The 18,687-nt window shown below is 47.3% G+C and overlaps 2 protein-coding genes across 7 annotated transcripts in view; one reads left to right on the top strand and one right to left on the bottom strand.

Annotated features, from left to right (window-relative positions):
• Positions 1-17,386, bottom strand: part of LOC119173867 (zinc finger C2HC domain-containing protein 1A) — a 40,152-nt gene extending 22,766 nt beyond the window's left edge. Inside the window, exons 1-7 of one of the 3 annotated variants that reach the window (XM_075895470.1) lie at positions 17,261-17,386; positions 16,484-16,539; positions 15,940-16,004; positions 15,680-15,805; positions 14,119-14,254; positions 13,156-13,301; positions 2,776-2,960 (exon numbers count right to left, since the gene is read on the bottom strand). In XM_075895470.1, coding sequence (XP_075751585.1) covers positions 2,776-2,960; positions 13,156-13,301; positions 14,119-14,254; positions 15,680-15,805; positions 15,940-16,004; positions 16,484-16,496 — 671 coding nt within the window. In that variant the 5' untranslated portion in view covers positions 16,497-16,539; positions 17,261-17,386. Of the gene's footprint in view, positions 1-2,775; positions 2,961-13,155; positions 13,302-14,118; positions 14,255-15,679; positions 15,806-15,939; positions 16,005-16,483; positions 16,540-16,946; positions 17,042-17,174 lie in introns of those variants that run through there. The other 2 variants (XM_075895469.1, XM_075895472.1) reach the window with 2 other exon arrangements.
• A 354-nt stretch (positions 17,387-17,740) lies between these two features.
• The window catches only part of Oatp30B (Organic anion transporting polypeptide 30B), a 272,925-nt gene continuing 271,978 nt past the window's right edge, over positions 17,741-18,687 (top strand). For 2 of the 4 annotated variants that reach the window (XM_037425496.2, XM_075895468.1), the window contains exon 1: positions 17,741-17,947. The gene's annotated coding sequence lies outside the window, so the exon portion shown is untranslated. The remainder of the gene's footprint in view (positions 17,948-18,687) is intronic. The other 2 variants (XM_075895467.1, XM_075895466.1) reach the window with 1 other exon arrangement.

The raw sequence follows: 18,687 nt of genomic DNA, 5'->3' as shown, positions 1-18,687 counted from the left end.
TCTTCGTCTTCCCCGAGTGTTTAGAAAGAGTGTTTAGAGAGTTTTTAGAGTGTTTAGAAAGATAACTGGATAGCCTAAGGTGTAAAAGTTTCTTGATGACTTAAGAAAAAACTGGCAGAATTGAAATAGGCCGATAGTTCTTAAAGACATTTTTGTCCCCACCTTTAAATATCAAGACAATTTTCGAAATTTGCATTCTCTGGGGAAATGTTCCACTGGACAAGATTAAGTTAAATAGGTGTCAGCGGAAACGTGATTAAGTCTGCAACATGTTTAACAGGTCTAATTTGCAAGCTATCGACATCGCAAGTACTATTATTGTTTAAATTTAGGATGGTACTGCGCACCTGTTGCACGTCCGTAGGAGATAAAAAAAACAGATGTAGCGTTGAAGTTTAAATCTATGTTGCCTGAATCATAACATTCTAAACGCGCATCAAAAACTTGCTGTATAAACTTAAATTAGGATAAAACTTGATTTGTTTTCATATTGCGCAGGAATTCCATGTATGACATAGCAGATTTCAATGTGCACTTTTTGTATTTTAGCGACAGTCGCACAACAAAATTTCACAGAACATGGTATGTTAAAGACCAACTCTGGCAGCAATTTTTCTAGGTCAATAGATCTCAATGAAATTCACTGGTACATTCATTAGCACATTTGCATAATTCATGCCGAATTGCAGATTTGAGAATTTCACAGATTCTTTTCAAACGAGTTTGACAGCTTGCCTCCAAATGCTCACTTCGCTGGCCAGAATTAATGGCAATATTGTGTGTGTGACGTTGAATGTTGAAAAGCGGAAGTGACAGAACTGATATGCCACTGCAGCGTCTGCTTGTCTGCTATGCATTGTGTGGGTTTGACTGGCACTTCCTTGGTTGAGCATCTGATTTCCTTTTCCGTGTTGGTGGGCGTGTGATGGGTGGCAAGTGGTGTTGCATTGTGGGCTGCACACGACGGCATATATTCACCATAACAGCGCAAGCGTTTTCGCCGATCGCTGCAGGCACAAAATTGAAAGGCCTGAACAAGTAGTGCCTTCTGGCGGTGTTATGCGCAACCAGGCAAGTTCTGGTAAAGTTTCATGTCATATGTAAAAGCGCACTCGGGTTTGGTATTGCGTTTTTTTTTTTTTGCTAATTAAAAATTATTTTCAGATTTGTTGAGAATTTAGGCTGTCAAGCGCGTGGCAAGATTGTCTCAGGAAATAAAAGCACCATTACCCTGACATGATAAAAAAAATTGCCGGGGTTGGCCTCTTGCCCTTTCAGAGAACAATGTACTTCACTTTTACGTATTAGAAGCTACACGAGCTCTAGTAGACATTGTCGAAATCTATGACGTCATGGTGATTGATGCGGGAATCTTTGGGAGGCGTGGAGACCTGCATTTTCTTTTTGCACATTTTCTAGCTTAGCGAATGTCTAGTTGCAGCAAACAGGGAAGTATTGCTTTTATAGTTTGATGATGATGATGATATGTGGGGTTTAATGTCCCAAAACCACCATATCATTATGAGAGACACCGTAGTGGAGGGCTCCGGAAATATTGACCACCTGGGGTTCCTTAAGGTGTGCCCAAATCTGAACACACGGGCCTACACAATTCTCGCCTTGCTTTTATATGTAGTTTATCTATAATAGTTTATCTCTTTAGTGTTCCCTAAATGGGCTGTACGACACAAATTAAGCGTTTAGCTTTCATCACTTCTCAAACTACGGAATGCATCGATATTGTTGCGAAGCAGCAACATAAATAAAGAGGTGTTATAATTTTATTTCAAAGGAGATACCACACTATTGTCATACTAGAGACACACACGACAGCTATTTTTGCGACCAGAAGTGACAATAATGGTCATGCGTTTTACAAGAGTCAACACGACAAGTGGCATGTAATATTTATAAGGTCCCAAATATGTCATACTATTGTGCGCTATAAATTATAAAAGCCCTCTTAATACTTTCTTAGAAACGAAAGGATTTCTCTTTTCAAATATGAAAATGTGAAAACGATTACAAAACAACACTATCAGCGCTACACGACAGCCACTGTGCAGTGAATCGTCCGGTATGCCTCTGTAAGAGGGATGCAGCAATTGGAAATGGCTTTTGACATCAGTAGGAAAGCGCTATGCGATAAGGGGTGTTTCTTTCTAGTCATCTGCTGGGGTTCTAAAGTCTGACGGGTAATAACTCCTTCTACCGTGTACCGATTTCGATATTTTTTTTGTGTTCATCTCAATATTCGGCACTACATGAACTGCAGTGCTGCAGATTTGAGACGAAAAAGTGTCAAAGGGCCGCTTTAGGTGCTCATGTCACAGTAAAGAAGCATACACAATAGAAACACTTCTGCATTATTGAAAAACAATTTTTCCGTGACACGCAAGGCAGAAATCTACGCAAACGAGTACAGCCTGAATGTTCTCGCCCCATACCTCGTTTGTTTGATATGACTAAGCGTGCAGGGTGTTTAAAGCCAGTCTGTACTGTACATTATCATGCCTCAGTGTAACATCACACTGAAACCTCAGTGTGATGAAAATGAATATTATTCGAATGTTACATATGTAACTGGTGCAACAGAGTAAACAAACAACAGTTGTGTAGTTAATACAGCATTGAAGATATATATTCATAATGAATTTTCAGATACAGGAAAGCTACTTTAGCATCAGATGCAACTTAAATATTACAATGTTTCAGGCACAAAGCTGCCCTTATATGTGCACCTTTGAGAGGCAACGAAAGTGTTACGATGCCTACCTTACAGTCGGCTTCTTTGCCTTGTTTGTGGTCGCCCCATTCATGTCCAGCGTCGATGGAGACGACTTTGTCCTCTGGTGATTTCGGTTGACCGCAGGGACCCTGCCGCTGCCACCCTCCTTTGAGCCCTGAGAACCCGATGGGCTCACAGTGCCATTCTTCTTGCCAGGTGTTGGGACCTTGTACTGCGCAACGGAAATGCAGGGATGTGCGACCAGTCAGTAAGTTTAAAAAAGATGCATAAATAACCAGGAAATACATTCAGGGAAGTGCACATGTCTCAGGAAAACAGAGATAATAGCACAAGAAAAAAAAGAAGAAAAAAGACCTTCTCAAGGTTTTGTGTGCAAACAGTAACACGATACAATTATAAGGCCCGTCTAACGAGGCCCTCTACATTCCAGATTGTTGTGTCATTCATCCATAAGATTTACTCAAAAATTCATAAAAAATTTGTGAAAATTTATCACGACTGTTTTGGGGACCTGTTAAAGACACCAGCAACTCAACAAAATGCGTGTTTCAATCTTGGTAATAATGAAAAGATCATAAACTGTAGTAACAAATTCAAGCGTCATTTTTACGAGCTGAGTAGAATTTATATCTATCAATTGTGCTTAAAAAACATTAAACAGCCCAGTGGAGGAGCCTTGCAGCTGGATTGTGGGGCCTTTCACTTTGCCATACACAGTCTGATGCTTTTATGAGCGCCAGAATGAGGGCACAAAATTAGAGTATGTATATTACTATCGATCGCCTCTTGATGTTCTACTTCTTAAGAAATAACAGTTTATGCTGAGAAGCAGCACAGCATTCACGGAAACTATTGGAACATGACGAGCTGTAGCACCTGCATGTGGAGTGTACCGATGTGCAGCAAACCGCAGTGCACAAACAAGAAACCTTGTTGTGCTCACTGTCCACTCTTTGTAGCATATGCAAAATATTCTGATTATAAATCTTTTATGGCAGTTCCCCATGTTACCATTTCGGTCGCAAGCTACTACAAAAACTTGTTTTCGGTCTCCACAAAGGGACCCTTAAAAGGTTTTGACGATTTTGTATATAAATGCATTGAGCAGGTAAACAAGTCCTAAAAATCATTTTCATCCCGATTAATACTCTCCGCGTCGACTGAGAAATTTATTACAAGACCTTAATGTGAATCGCTATAGAATGCGATGCCTCAGCCGAATAAGTTTTCAACGATGTAGCATTGTTCCATGTTGCATAGCACTAGCGACCGATCTGACTGGGTATAACCAGTCTGCATGACTGAACCTGGTTTGTGGGGTTTAACGTCCCAAAACCACTATTTGATTATGAGAGATGCCGTAGTGGAGGGCTTCGGAAATTTTGACCACCTGGGGTTTTTTAACGTGCACCCAAATCTGAGTATGCATGACTGAACCTCCAGTGGGCAGTAAGCGTCTTCTGTCTGCATGTGAACATGCTACACATTCATGTGAGCTTACTAACAGTGTTTATCTCGAGGTTCTAAGAGCAAAGCTCGTTATGGCTATGGGAGCGGCGGCCGCGAGCCTGCCGATTAAAGAAAAAAATGGCAGCATATCCAAAGGGTGAATGATGGAGAGTGGGGCGAAGCATCCGTCCGTCCATTCATTCTTGCTTCCGTGCGTCCATCCGCCCGTCCATGCATGCGTCTGTTCGTGCGTCTGCACGTCCATCCCTGCATTTCGTCCAAGCATCCATCCGTCAGTGGAGCCATCCATGCATCCGTCTATGCATCTGTCTGTGTGTTCGTTGGTCCATCTAGTCAACACTCCAAGTACCACCATCTCGCATATTTTCATTATATATGCGTCCATCTGTGTGACAGTCCGTGCGTCCATCCATCCATCCGTGCGTCTGTTCGTGCGTAATTGGGAATGAAAGTCAGGAGAGTTCGGCTTTTAATTAACGCACACACTGCGAATTTTTTATTGTTCAACAACGCACAGGAGAAATCTCCGACGAGCACCACCTTGCAGGTCAAAGTGCAAGACTGGTTACGCACCACGGCTACGACGAGGGATGAACAGGTGCCGCTTTAAGGAGCTTCGCCCCTAATAGAGGGGAAGGACGATCGCGGGTGCACTCGTGGCACATGACAGCGGCTGGCAGCGGGCAGTTGCGGCTCGCAATCCAGTCAATAAAGAAGGTTCTCGGTCTGGCTACGCATCTTCCCTGCGGGGTTCTGGGCCGAGCAGCCTTGAAGCCCCCTACATTTGGCGCCCAATGGGAAAAACCCTGCCCCTGGGCCATGCACACTGAGATACCTGGCAGTCCACGACCATAGCCCTGACGACGCCTCTGACCGTGCCCACTTTTTCCGGTCAAGATGCGAGGAAATCGGTCCTCGCCTTCATTGACAATCTTTTCGTGTGTTCGACCGTTAGCGGCTTCTCAGAATCCGTCGTGCTCCGGCGGGTCCTCCCAGTTGCTCTGCGTGGTACTGCAGAACGATGGCGGTGTCTTTAACCTCCCTTCCAGTCCTCGAACCAGTTCGTCGCGGCACTCCGGGAAGAGTTCCTGCCGGTATCCTACGACTACCGTATCTGGCGTGAGCTCGATGCCCAAACGCAACATCCAGAGGAGGGTCTGTGCGATTATGTTCGGGCCATGCAGGAGCTCTTCCGTCAGGCGGACTCCACAGCTCCTGAGACCGTTAAGGTCTCCCACGTTATGCGGTGATGCCACCCCATTTCCAGCGACACCTGCTGGGCTGCTCCTTCCCTTCCCTCGAGGAGCTAGCCCGCTGTGCTCGGAAAGTTGGGGAGGCCGTCTTTTGGGAATAGCGCTAGGAGCCACAACCTCCTGATGAGCTGCGGCATGTCAATGTAGCGTGTCAGTACTTCTGTTCTTACATCGACATCCCGATACCCGCGCAGGTTTCAGAGGGCATGGGGAGCTCGTCCGATAGGGTGGCACCGCAACACAAGCGACGCGGTGGCGGCGAATCGTCCGCCAACGAGTGTGTCACAACCCGAAACGAGGTTAGAAAGTCCCGGGATGACAGAGCCGGCTCGCCGAGGCCCAGCAAGAACCACAGTGCGGATGACAAGCACCTCAACAGCGTGGCTGAGGGGGAGAACTCCATGCCTGCTGAGACTGAGAGAGACTGAGAGAGCCGAGGGGAGTGCAGGCGGGCACATGATGCGGCGGGCTTGTCCGCCATGAAGGCACCTCAGGACGACCACGAAAGTGGCAATGACGCATGCGCTACCGCGGGCTCGGAGAATGTGAACGCCGTGCAGTCCACAGTGACGGTAGCAGAGCTCTTCCTGAATGAACCCGAGGACCTCCGAGGAAGCAAGAACGACACTGGTGAGGGCTGGACAAGAAAGCAGGATGTCAATGCTGTCGGCATAGCGGCGGACGCTGTGTGTAGCTACGCCGCGCGACGCGGCAATGTTGCAGATTCAGAAGGAGTAGTCAATGAAGCAAATGGGGAGATTCAGAAGGCGAAGAAGAAGAAGAAGGCAAGGAAGAAAAGGAACAGGAAAAGTCATCATTACAACAGCACTTTCATGGGGAGGCAGCAGACGAGTACCGCAACAGCGCTGCCAAAGAGGAGGACTCTATGGCTGCCGAGCCCAGAAAGACACTGAAGAGAAGCTGGACGGCGCTGCAGACGCGACAGAGGTTAGCTATGAGGCGGTTTCAGAGGACGAAGAAGGGTGGGATGACGAAGGTGCAGAGAATGCGAAAGGTGAGGAGCTCAGGGAGGTGGAGAAGAAGATCATTGAGGAAGAGGCCGAAGAGTCTCCAGCATTGCGATGAGGAGGTTGGTGAGCACTACGGTGAAGCTATCGACGAGTCGCAGGACCTTAAAGACGCCGTAGAGTTTCGAGATCATGAGGAGGAGGTCACTGATGCATACACTGGAGAAGTCTGCATGGAGGGAGAAGCCGCTGAAAACTGGAAAGCAGCTGCCGATAGTGAAGTCGAGTATTACAAGGAGCACGACGGCACGCTGCAAGACGCCCAGTGCGACGAGGACATGAGATGCCTAGACGCCGATGATGCAGAGGTCGTTCATGATGTGGACAATGCTGATAACATGTGCCAAAAGTGTGCTGAAGGTGGTAGAGGGGAGCATCACGTCACGGACAACCCTGCAGTGCATGACGAGACGGTGCGTGATATGCAGGACTACAGCACGGAAGACGGTGCCCAGACTGATGGCATTGATAATGAATGCAATGCGCCAATCACACACAATGGCACCTGCAAAACATTGGCGCTCATTTACGGCGATGAGCTCGAGAGGCACTTCAAGTGTAAGAAGCATCAAGTGAAGGTCGAAGAATTCGTCAGGCAAAGAAAACTAAAGCCACACAGGAATGGTGCTGGAGCCATAGGTTCAAAGGACGATGACAAGTGTGTACACTCTGGTGCTTCCACCTCGTGCACCAAGCAGCAGGCCAGCCTTTAAGGCGGAGGGACCTACAAGAACAGCCCGAGAGGCTGGCAGCTCCTGAGGTCCAACATAAAGTTGGGCTGACTGCGCCGGCATGTGGGCTTGTGCACCACGTGCAGTCCGTCGTGGTCAGGGCTAGCAGCTATTCCATCACGTCCCTCTCTCCACTTTCGCCGTAGGACAGGGGGTAGTATGGGAGCGGCGGCCGCAAGCCTGCCGATTACAGAAAAGAGAGGAGGACGAAGATCGCGGGTGTTCTTGTGGCACATGGCAGCGGCTGGCAGCGGGCAGTTGCGGCCCAGGTTTCGGTAAGTAAAGAAGGTTCCTGGTCTGACTCCACGTCTTCCCTGTGGGGTTCTGGGTCGAGCAGCCTCGAAGGTCCCTACGAGGCGTAGGCTTGTCTACCATTGTTGTCTGACGTAGCCACCGCTATGGCGATGGCGCTCGCACCACTAGTATAGTCGGCTCTTACACTAGATGGAGCTGTGGCGCTCGCTCCACTCCTATGTGTGCTCTAGTGTGATAAGAGACCCCTAGAGGTACAGCTATAAAATGCATTTACTCTCGGCGTGCGTCCTCTTTCACCGGCAGTTTGTGTACTTAAAGCATGTCGGAAAGCTGCTGCAGCACACGCTGCAGAAGGGAGCCCACGAAGCAGAAGCGGCACAGAAGTGCCAGCAAGACGATCATGAGCTGAGAGCTGTGGCAAAGCGGCGGTGAAACATGCACAAAGTGGTTGTGACGTCTTTATAATAAGATCGGCTGGGCAAGATTTACAAAGGCTTTACCGGTGTACCTCCGGAGCTTTGCTCACTCATCATCATTCACTCGGTGGATATGCTGATTTTTTTTTCCTTCAGACACCATGAATTGCTCTAGCTGTGTTGTATATTTAGCGATTGATCATTTGTAAAGCTGTGACACTGTGTAAGGCTTGTAAGGTACTTGGCAAGCGGAGTAGCTTCATCTCATCGCTGCAGTGAGAATCAGATTCTCGCTATCCAACAAACGCCAGGATCCACATGTCTATGGCTGTAACTTCAACCATGAAGACACAACCACATTGCCTAAGTTTATGCTTATCAGTGATTGTTTTCAAATAATTTTAGTTTGTCCACACGCTTTTGCCGATTGTCGTCACACAGGAAAATAAAATTAGAATGGCTTGTAGTGTGGCAGCACCAAGCCGGGAAGATATCAATTACTTTGCACTCTTCGTCTGTGTAGTCTAGCAGCGTGCACTGGACACGCTGTTAGGCCGCAGGCCCACTCGATGGAGCTCGAACCCGCTGAGTGTGCTCATGAGTGTTCGCCAGACATCAGCAAAGGTCCAGTGTTCAATGAGTAGAAGGAGCAAGGCAGAGGTAAGAAGAAGGGCATACAAATAACTGTATATGTATTGTAAAAATTCATTGGACTTCATCTTCCTTATCGGTCAATAAGCATCATCAGTGTTCGTTTCGTTTCTCTTCATCATCGGCGCCATCTTGCTGTTGCTTGAATAAAGCGTCAATCGAACCGTGGTATTTCAAGTGGTGGAAGGTGCTTCCCGATATCTTCGACCTCTCTGCATCCAAAGCCAGTTCCTGGAGCTCCGTTCCGGACGTCGCTTACGTCAGCAGAGCACCATGGCGCAAGAGCAAGCCCAACTGAACCACCCGCCGCCAACCCTAGCTCGGTCAACAACCCCCCCTCGGGAGCCTCCAATCTTCTCCGGTCTGCCTGGCGAAGATGTAGAAGACCGGCTCGACAACTATGACCGCATTGGTGTCTACAACAACTGGAACGAGGCATCGAAATTAGCACGCGTCCAGTTTCACATATCTCAGGTTGCCAACACATAATTCCTTAATCATGAGAGTGACTTTCGCGATTGGTTTTCGTTCAAAGAGCAGCCCTGACGTATTTTCGGCACACCGACCATCCGTTTAGAAGTTGCTCGGCAGAAACTGGCAGAATGCGTTCAACATTGCAGGGAGTCCTACACTTCTTATATTGAGGGTGTCCTTGCACTTTGCCGCCATATCGACGACACCATGCCAGAAGCTGATCGTGTCCGGCACCTTCTGAAGGGTATCGAACCTATCGCTTTCAACGCCCTCGCCGCGCACAACCCTTCGACGGTTTCCGACATCGTCTCTGTATGCCAGCGGCTTGATACCTTGCAGTCAATCCGCCTGCGACCAGACTTCTCTGAGAACCCCCTGGCAAACAGTATGGAGCTCCGATCCATCATTCGAGCCATAATTTGTGAGGAATTGCTAGCCTACAGTGTACCTCCTTCTAACAACGTTCCCGCTCAACCGGCCTCTAGCAATCTGCGTGGCATTATTATTAGGGAAGAAATGTCAGCGTTTCAAAGCCCTCACCATGCTCTACCTTGTCCCCAACCCGCTTCATATGCACAGATCGCTTCAATGCAACCCTTGCCGTCTCAAGTACAACCACCTGTGCCCGATCACGAACATCTCGCACCTCTAAGTCGCGCGTCCACCAAACCCTACCTACCAGTCTTCCTGGCGGGCCCCACGGCCTATTTGCTACTACTGTGGAATTCGAGGACACATTTCCCAGTCCTGTTGACATCGGCAGCAAGACGAACGTCGTGGTTGTGCCACTTTTGAATGTGACGACACATGTGCTCGAGGTTACTACCGTTATGCCGACAGTCCTTCCAACCACTGATCCCTGTCTCCTGTGCGCATTTTTTTCATTTCATTTCACTTTATTTTCAATTCCAACATGATAAATCAAAAAACTGTTTGGACCATAGCCAAAGGCTAGAATAGGATCCAATGATGCGATACAAGATGGCACGTGTATTTTTGGTCCAACATGACCAAAAATACACGTGCCTCCCGACCACGCTCCCCTTTGCCACTCCAACGCTCTGTTTCACCACTTCGGCCCGTTTCTCAACTGGCTTCCCAGCGATCAGAAAACTAAACAATGCAGTTTTTGGAGGGAAAACTGCATTGCGGCGAAATGACCCAAGTCTTCCTAAATGACCGTCAAATATGTTATTGGTGACTGTGCAAGGTGTGCGGGTGTTGGCTTTGGTGGACAAGGGAGCAACTATTTCAGTTATGCGTGCCGACATGTGTTCTCGATTGCGGAAAGTGAAGACACCCTACCTTGAATCATCTTTGATTAGGGCCAATGGAGCAATAATTAGACCATCGGCCCAATGTACAGCGCGTCTTCATTGATGGTATTCGTCATCACATCACCTTCGCTGTCTTAATTTCATGTGCTCATGAACTAATTTTAGGTTCGGACTTTCTCTCATCAGCATCTGCATTAATTTCTTGCCGTCAATGTGTAGTCGAAACGACCGACACCGATCACAGCAGCGAACGCGTCGACGAGAAACCATTGCGTTTTTTCACAGCTTCCGATTCCATACTGCTCCCGGCTCAGGAACAACTCATCACCATCACTTCTCCAAATATTGCCAAAGGTGACATCCTTATCAGCCCTTCTAGCCACTGTCTAGCTCGCGGCGTTGCAGTCCCCTCCAGCCTGGTGCAGTTCAAAGACAGTGCTACGATAATCCTTGGCCTGAACTCTACCCTGGAGCCTGTCCTCCTACCCCAAGGTTCTGCAGTGTCGTGTTATGTGGATACCCAACCGGTATCTTTGGTCTCTCTTGATGCCTTGACAGCTCAGCCACAACACGGCCAGTCTGTTACTTCCTCCCCCTTTGCTGCCGGTATAAATCCTGACCTTTCTGCTTCTCAACATGAGGCGTTGCTAAATTTCCTAAAGAAACACCAGGCCTCCTTCGACGCCAATGCTTCGGCACTAGGACAGACCACAGTTGCGCATCATCGCATCGACACTGATGGTCAGACTGTTGTACGCCTTCGTCCCTACCGAGTATCCTTGGCCGAGCGCCTATTGAGGAGAATGTGACCGATATGCTAAATAGAAACATCATAGGACCCTATACCAGTTCTTAATCATCATCCGTTGTGTTGATTACCGCGCACTCAACAAGATTACGCGAAAGGATGTATATCTGATGCCCCGTATAGATGATGTACTTGACTCATTGCAAGGCGCCCAATACTTCTCCACCCTTGACCTTTGGTCTGGATATTGGCAAATACCAATGGACGGAGCAGACGAAGAATAGACCACTTTTTCTATGCCGGACGGTCTTTACGAGTTTAGCGTAATGTCATTCGGCCTATGTAATGCTCCCGCCACTATTGAAAGGATGATTGACGCTATTCTTCAGGGCCTCAAGCGGAAAACTTGTCTATGCAACCTCGATGATATCGTCGTGTTTTCTTCCACTTTTGGTGATCATTTGCAACGCCTAGATCAAGTCCTCACATGTCTCTCCAATGCTGGACTTCAACTAAGCACAAAAAAGTGCCATTTTGGCAACACAGCTATAAAAGTTCTGGGACGTCTCGTTAATAAAGATGGCATCCAGCCCGATCCGGACAAAATTTCTGCAGTCCTCAACTTTCAGCGACCCTTTTGTTCCAAAGAACTACGCAGTTTCCTTGGACTCGCATCGTACTTTCGCAGCTTCATTCGCAACTTTGCCACTATTGCCGCTCCTCTCTACAAGCTCATTGCTAATACCGGTTCCTTCGATTGGAATGATCGATGCGAAGCCTCATTTCAAGAACTCAAGCATGCACTGACATCCCCACCGGTGCTTTGTTATTTCGATGACAAGGCACCTACGTTATTACACACCGATGCTAGTGGACAACCACTTCCTTGTCCAGCAGAGCCGTTCTCTGTCCTCGGAATTGACCTCTTCGGGCCCCTCCCAACTACATCAGACAGTAAGAAATGGATTGTCACCACGGTTGATCACTTGACCCGGTAAGCTGAGACGGCCTCGATCACTTCAGGAACTGTTTCCGAAGTAGCAACTTTCTTCTTGAATGCTATTTACCTACGTCACAGAGCCCCTCATGTTTTTTTGAGCGACCGGGGCAAGGCATTTCTTTCAAGCACGCTCAGTGAAGTTCTTCAAGCATCAAAAACAGTTCATAAAACAACATCTAGCTATCACCCACAAACTAATGGCTTAACGAAAAGATTTCATCGCACGCTGTGTGACATGCTGGCCATGTACATCCGACCAGACCATTGCAATTGGGATGCCATACTTCCCTTTGTCACGTATGCATATAATATGTCAGTTCAACGAACCACAGGCTATTCTCCATTTTTCCTAGTATACGGACGCCAACCAACATCACCACTCGATGTTTCATTCTTTTCTGGCCCCGTCAACTCTTCACCATTCGTTTGCGACCAGTCTCTGTCCCGTGTTGCTCAATGCTGTCGTCTTGCACGTGTAAACACCGAAGCTAGCCAAGAAGATCGCAAACATCATTACGATGCCACTCACCGCATCATTCTCTACCGCCCTGCTGACGATGTACTTCTGTGGACTCCTGAGCTCAAGCCTAGCTTATGCGAGAAGCTTGAGTCACACTATCTTGGCTCCTACAAAGTTTTTGAACAGACCTTACCGGTGAACTACCGTGTCACACCTGTTCATGACCCCACTGACCAACGCTACCGCGGGACAGAGATTGTGCACATTTCCCGTCTCAAGCCCTATTGTGTGCGTTCCACAGCGTAATTCGTGGCCACGCTGGCAGCTTCCGTCCACGAGGAAAATTAGTGTAAGAATTCATTGGACTTCATCTTCATCATCTGTCAATAACCATCATCAGTCTTTGTTTCGTTTCTCTTGATCATCGGCGCCATCTAGCTGTTGCTTGAATAAAGCGTCAGCTGAACTATGGTATTCAGTATAGGCACTTTAGCTGCCTGTAGCTGCCTTAGTACATAGCGCATTGCTTAATTTGTGGCGTGAATGATTTTTTTTGTTGCTGTAGCCTAAATACTCACACAGTTTCGAAGAATTCTTTCAGGATCCCTTTAACAAAAATGCACATGTGAGAGGATCCACTGACCTTCGTCCTGGCTTTGAGCCTCTCGACGGCCTCTGCGCTGGCTGGGCTCTTTGGTATCCGACTTTTTCTCTCTTGGCACCATGCAATGTGTCGGTCAGCAGCACGATCACTGAAGTTGCGGTTGCAACTAGGGCACTCCACATATCCTGTGGAAGGAAAGAAACAGGCCATGACTTACTAACATGCAGTGAGCCATCAGTTATCGTTGGTGTGCCTTTTTTGTAACAAAGCACTGTATTTGCCTGAAATGCACCAAAATGTCACCCGATGAAAGGTGTATTGGAGGGCTAGTCCCAGGGTTCATTTGAGTACACCAAAAGTAGCACTTTGCAGACTTAGCATGTGATATTCACGTTGCGGTGAGAAAGAGAAACACGGCGAGCTTTGACCATTTTTGCTGTGCATAGGAATGTACTGGCGGATGAAGCGATACATTCCGGCCCAGTAGAAACATCGCCATAGCCGAGTATATGTTTTCAGCACACCATCATGACTGTTATGAGGAGCAGCATAAAAATATTCACATAATTCAGAACGCATGTGCCGAGGAATCACGAGTAGCTGCTTGCGAACATCGAACAAATAGTTTCACCAGTAAAGGACGCTGTCACGCACAGTGAAGTTAGCGGACTAACAACGAAGTGGGCGAGAAGAGGCTGTGGTGGTTGGATTTTCGAGGAAGTTTAGGAGAGCAGAAAAGGAGGGATCCTTACATTGCTCGAATGGCATGTTGGCTGCGTCGATAGGTGGCAGAGATGCTAAAGACATTGACATTTTTCAAGAGCTATCCCTCTCCTTCCCCCCTTTCACCTTTTTTTTTTTACTGTCCTGGCACTTGTTGGAATAAAATTCTTAAAGTGAATTTGGGACCCCTGCACTAAGCTATTGCCACGGCTTGGCAAAACTTCACAAAGTGTGCAAGGTAACTAGACAAAAATACCCCAAAGAGGGCAACGAACTTGCCTGCAGGCACTGCTGGCCGGCTGCCATTTGAAGCAGCGTCGGTTGACGGCCCAACGTCTTCACCACGTGCGGCACGAATCGTACGGATGAGCTCCTCATGCTTCTCCTTCCAGTTAGTTCTGGCTTTTGGCTTTGGCTGTGGGGGACAAATAGTTTTCCTACAATCAAACTCCAGCCTGATAGGCCGGAGGTGCGAAGCAGTAGAAGATTAAACAGGAAGTAGATATCTCTTGTAAAAAATTTTGTTGCTTAGAGAACTGCAAAAATAACAGCACTGAAAAAAGTGTTCGGTTGCTGATTTGATTGCTACCATTTGATGTCCCAATGCAATGTTTGCACTATAGACACACTGTAGCGGATGCCTCTACATCTAGAAATTAGTGACGATGTTCCCTTGTTATATTTTCTCTTATTATTTTCCTTTGACCAGTGAACAGAACATCACTTAGTTTAGACCTTGGCTTGAGCTTTCCAAGGGCAAAGTAAATTGCTATTGCAAAAGAAGTAATTAAAATGAAAGATTTTGTGGAAGTACCAAAATGGTACAAGAGAACCAAGGCTTCAATATAAGCATCAAGCTTTTTTCAGTTGGCACGTAGAAATAAACCCAAAGGCATTTACTTTTGGTGTCGGTACGAGCTGAGCACCATCTAAAAAAAAAAAAACAAGTGAAATGCCAACCAACATTGTGAGGCACTTCTTGCAAAAGCATATGTAGATGACAAAAAGAAAGGACAATAAAACACCACATATTTTTTTTTTTTTCACACAGAAATCAGTGAATAGAAAAGCGGGCAAACAACTCAGGTGACAGATGCTCCCTCAGAAAGAAACTAATGGTTTTTGGCAAACGTTGGTACTATCTGAGTAAAGCATAGAAGCACAAAACAGACACTTAACAATAAACGCGAAACAGCACTTGGCAATAATATGTGAAACGAGGAGTTGCAAAACATTTACGTGCTGGAATTTTTCACCTTGTTGCCAAAACAAAAGGCAGCGAAACACGGGAATACCCTAACGACTCGTCTTTACAAAAGTTACATCTTGTTGCCATGTTTTGCTTTCTGGTCCCTGCCATCTGTAAAACATGTGACTCACAGTTGTCGATGACCTTTTAAACAGTAATTTGTTAACATATATGCAAAGCAGCTATTTGTAATGCAAGTTCTGTTAATTATTACCGCAATTCTTGAGGCACCTTCACTTGTGATTGAGAGCACGCCAGAGAAATTTCTCAATGATGAGTGGACTCCCATCGAGCTTGCACCCAATATCCAATAGCAATAGAGGAACAAGATCTGAATCTTGACTGACTGCGTTCCAAAGTTCTTAGTGAGACTGACAATGGTGTGACGCACCTTATGTTGTTTGGAAATGCACTTGTCTGATATTATAAAGAATCTTGACTATTGCTGTACATTTCTCAAGAGTACTAAAGTATGTTACTCTCAAATTATTGATTAGATTTAAAAAAATAAATGAATACGGTTGCAAATGTTCGTAACAAGTGTATAAACTGTAATAAAATGTTGCTGTAATATTAGGCAAGGTCGATAACCTTTGGTGAAAGCGTCGGCAGCTTCGGTGCATTCTTGATTTCTGTCCCTTCAATCCTTTGCTTTGAAGAATCAAAAACTTTGCGTGGCTTGGATTTCGTTTTGAGGCATATTTGTTCATGTCGTGCCTGGAATACAAACAACAAAGATGCCATGAAACCGTTCCTCAAGACTCGCAGCGGCTATTGTAATCCGTTGCTACTGAATGAACGCTCGACAAAGGAGCGCCGATTTCATATGACTCGTTCCAACAAAAACTTACCAAAGCATCAGGACGAAAGGTTCTGCCGCATATTGAACATGGTGTTAGCGCTGACTGTGCTGAGGCTGCAGAGATAGGTGCAAGCACAATCGGTTTGGCCAAATGAGACAGAATTACACTTAATCCATCAAAACTGAACTACACCAAAAACTTGCATAAGAAGGAACACACAAGGTTGTCATAGAGCGTGAGAGTGCATATATACAACTGGAACTTTATTGATGCACAAGCTGAAAATGAAACAAAAAACACACCCTTTTATTCCACGCAAAAACCATTCAAAAGAAAAGTGGGGAAAAGCTTCAAGTGGGAGTTGTCATGTCTAAAAGTGTGTTTATAGAGACTTATGCTTTTACATATGCACAAGTTAAGATCTCGTTCAATCTCATGGACACTTTTCCTTACATCAGTATATGTCTACTTTAATGATTATACACAAGCCCAACATGTAGATTATGGTGAATGTTTTACAAGAAAGACAAACATTGGAATATTGGCAACGGAGCAGGTGATTAACTGAATGGATGAATGGAGAACCACTCACCAACATCCTCCATGCTGCTGCTCGGCGTGTCGCTCACATGCTGCGCACTGAAACAGCTGAAAGGAGCAGTGGACACGTATTAATAACAGGAATTATGCGCAGTGCAGGATTAATTGATCAACTGGGCAGTCTCCATGCAAGACCGGCTGACGTAGCAAAATGGTGCCACGCAGATCGATTTTTAACGTATCGGGATGCAAATCGGCGCATTCCACCGGCAGTGCGGAGTATACAGGCGAAGATACGAGACCCGAGGATCAGTCGCAAGCGAACACTGTTTCACAGCAACGCACATTAGTCAGCAGAGGACGGGTCGGCGAGGCAGGCACTATACGGTTTGACACAACGCAGTCGCTTTCATGCCGCGCGGCGAGGCCAGTGCGAGCGACGACAGCCACAGAAAGCGCTCGAATTCAAGACGCCTGCCCATATAAGGGAAAGGATGGGCAATCCCACACAGTACCTCGGTTAGTCCACACCCAACGAAGCAAGTTGCCAAGCGGGGCACAGAACGGCGGCTACGGTGGCACACCGGTTTTCTCGGAACGCCTTGAAAAAGTGCAAGCGAAAATCCGTAGCGCACGCCGCAAAACAATTCCTTTCGAGCAAATGCGTCCGCATCACCATGGCAACCGGAAGGCAGGCAACGGCAAACAGCGTCGAAGGGTACGAGAGGGGGGGCCCGCTTTACCTTGCGAGTCGCGCGAAATACACGTTGCACATCGCTGCCACGCCAGCGCGAAAGCGACAAGAACTGGACCTGTAGTGGACACTTACGCCCCGGTCCACCCCGGCAGGAATTAGCTGCTCCCGAAATTTAGGTTAGGAAAACTAGTCCCGAAGAAGAACGGTGCCGACGCACTCTGCGGGCGGCCGCCGCGCACGGAGACCGAACGTGTTTTGTTTTTGTTGTTGGTGCTTGCTTTTGACCACCATCGCTTTTCTTTCTAAGGAATTCTTCGGCCATGGAGCAGTGAAGTCTGCGCTAAGGGAACGCTCATCAAAATACGAATCGAATAGCCACGAGTTTCTAAACACGAGATCCAAATCACTGTTTTCTAGCATTTTGATTCATTGCGCTCACCAATAACAGTGATTTTACGTTTGGCTAAGATTCTAAGAGATGGCAGCAGAGTCGCAAAGTGTTTTTAGCTTTTGAGACATTCTAAGAGATGGCAGCACACGTAGTGCGCGCCCTTTTTCTTTTGGTCCGTTCGTGACCTCTCACCGTAAACAGAGAGCTTTTCCGTGCGTAAAAGCTTTTGTAATGTGGGGTGAATGTGTGTGTATGTGTGACTCGAATTTGACAGTGATCTCAGGCGCTCTGTACCGGAACTCAGCTGCTGTGCTTTTCCCGTGCTATTGACGCAACTAACGGACTACTGAGGTCGCGGACCGAAAAGCATCGAGGATTATTGCCTGTCAGCGAAGCTCGCGAGACTGAAGGCACCCTAAACACAGCAGGTATGTCGAAACTTTTTTGTTATTCTGCCTCTCGAGCGATCGCTCTTAACCAACATCCTTTCGGAGGACGTATGAGGAAGTGGCCATCGGTCAAGAACAGCTGAGTGGTGAGACATTTTGGCGTAGTTTTCCTGCGAACAAAAGAACAGCTGGGCTGTTGCCGAGGGCCCTGCTTGCTCGTTCGCTATGGCTGTGATTTCTAGGTCATTTGCATAGCACGTTTCGGACCCACGTCTTAGCTAACCGTCGCGCTTGCCTTCGCTGTGGGCCTCTGGTCACAGCGTTAGGCAGTGTTGTGCTCCTTCGAAGCTGCTAAACGTGCTTTAGACGTTGCCTGTGTGTGTGCGCGCGCGTTTCGCTGCTGCAAGCTTTGTGTCGGTGGTCGTCATCTCGGTCCTACGGTTGCCGAGGGCCCCCAAAACGGTGGTTTCGTTCAGTAGTCTGTTGCTAATCAGAGCCGGGCAAGCGTGCGAGTGATTGCGCAGACATATTTTAGTGCGACGGATGCCACGGCTAAACCGCGGCGAGACGCGTTTACTTTCGCGAGTTCCCGACCACCAGTACATCTGACATGTCATTGCCGCGGAACAGCTGAGCTGCGGCCGCTATCGATTACTGACTGTGGGTTTCGCTTTTATGGGGATGGCTTACGTGCTGGCTGTTGACGAGAATGCGTGCAACCGCGAGCCATTTCACCAGCGAAATTCTTCGTCGATGATCTGAGTGCTGTGTTTCGCGTG

Source organism: Rhipicephalus microplus, chromosome 5, assembly GCF_043290135.1.
Source record: "Rhipicephalus microplus isolate Deutch F79 chromosome 5, USDA_Rmic, whole genome shotgun sequence".
NCBI classification, from domain to species: domain Eukaryota; kingdom Metazoa; phylum Arthropoda; class Arachnida; order Ixodida; family Ixodidae; genus Rhipicephalus; species Rhipicephalus microplus.
The sequence above is the reverse complement of the archived record's forward strand: the minus strand, read 5'-3'. Positions and strand labels throughout refer to the sequence as shown.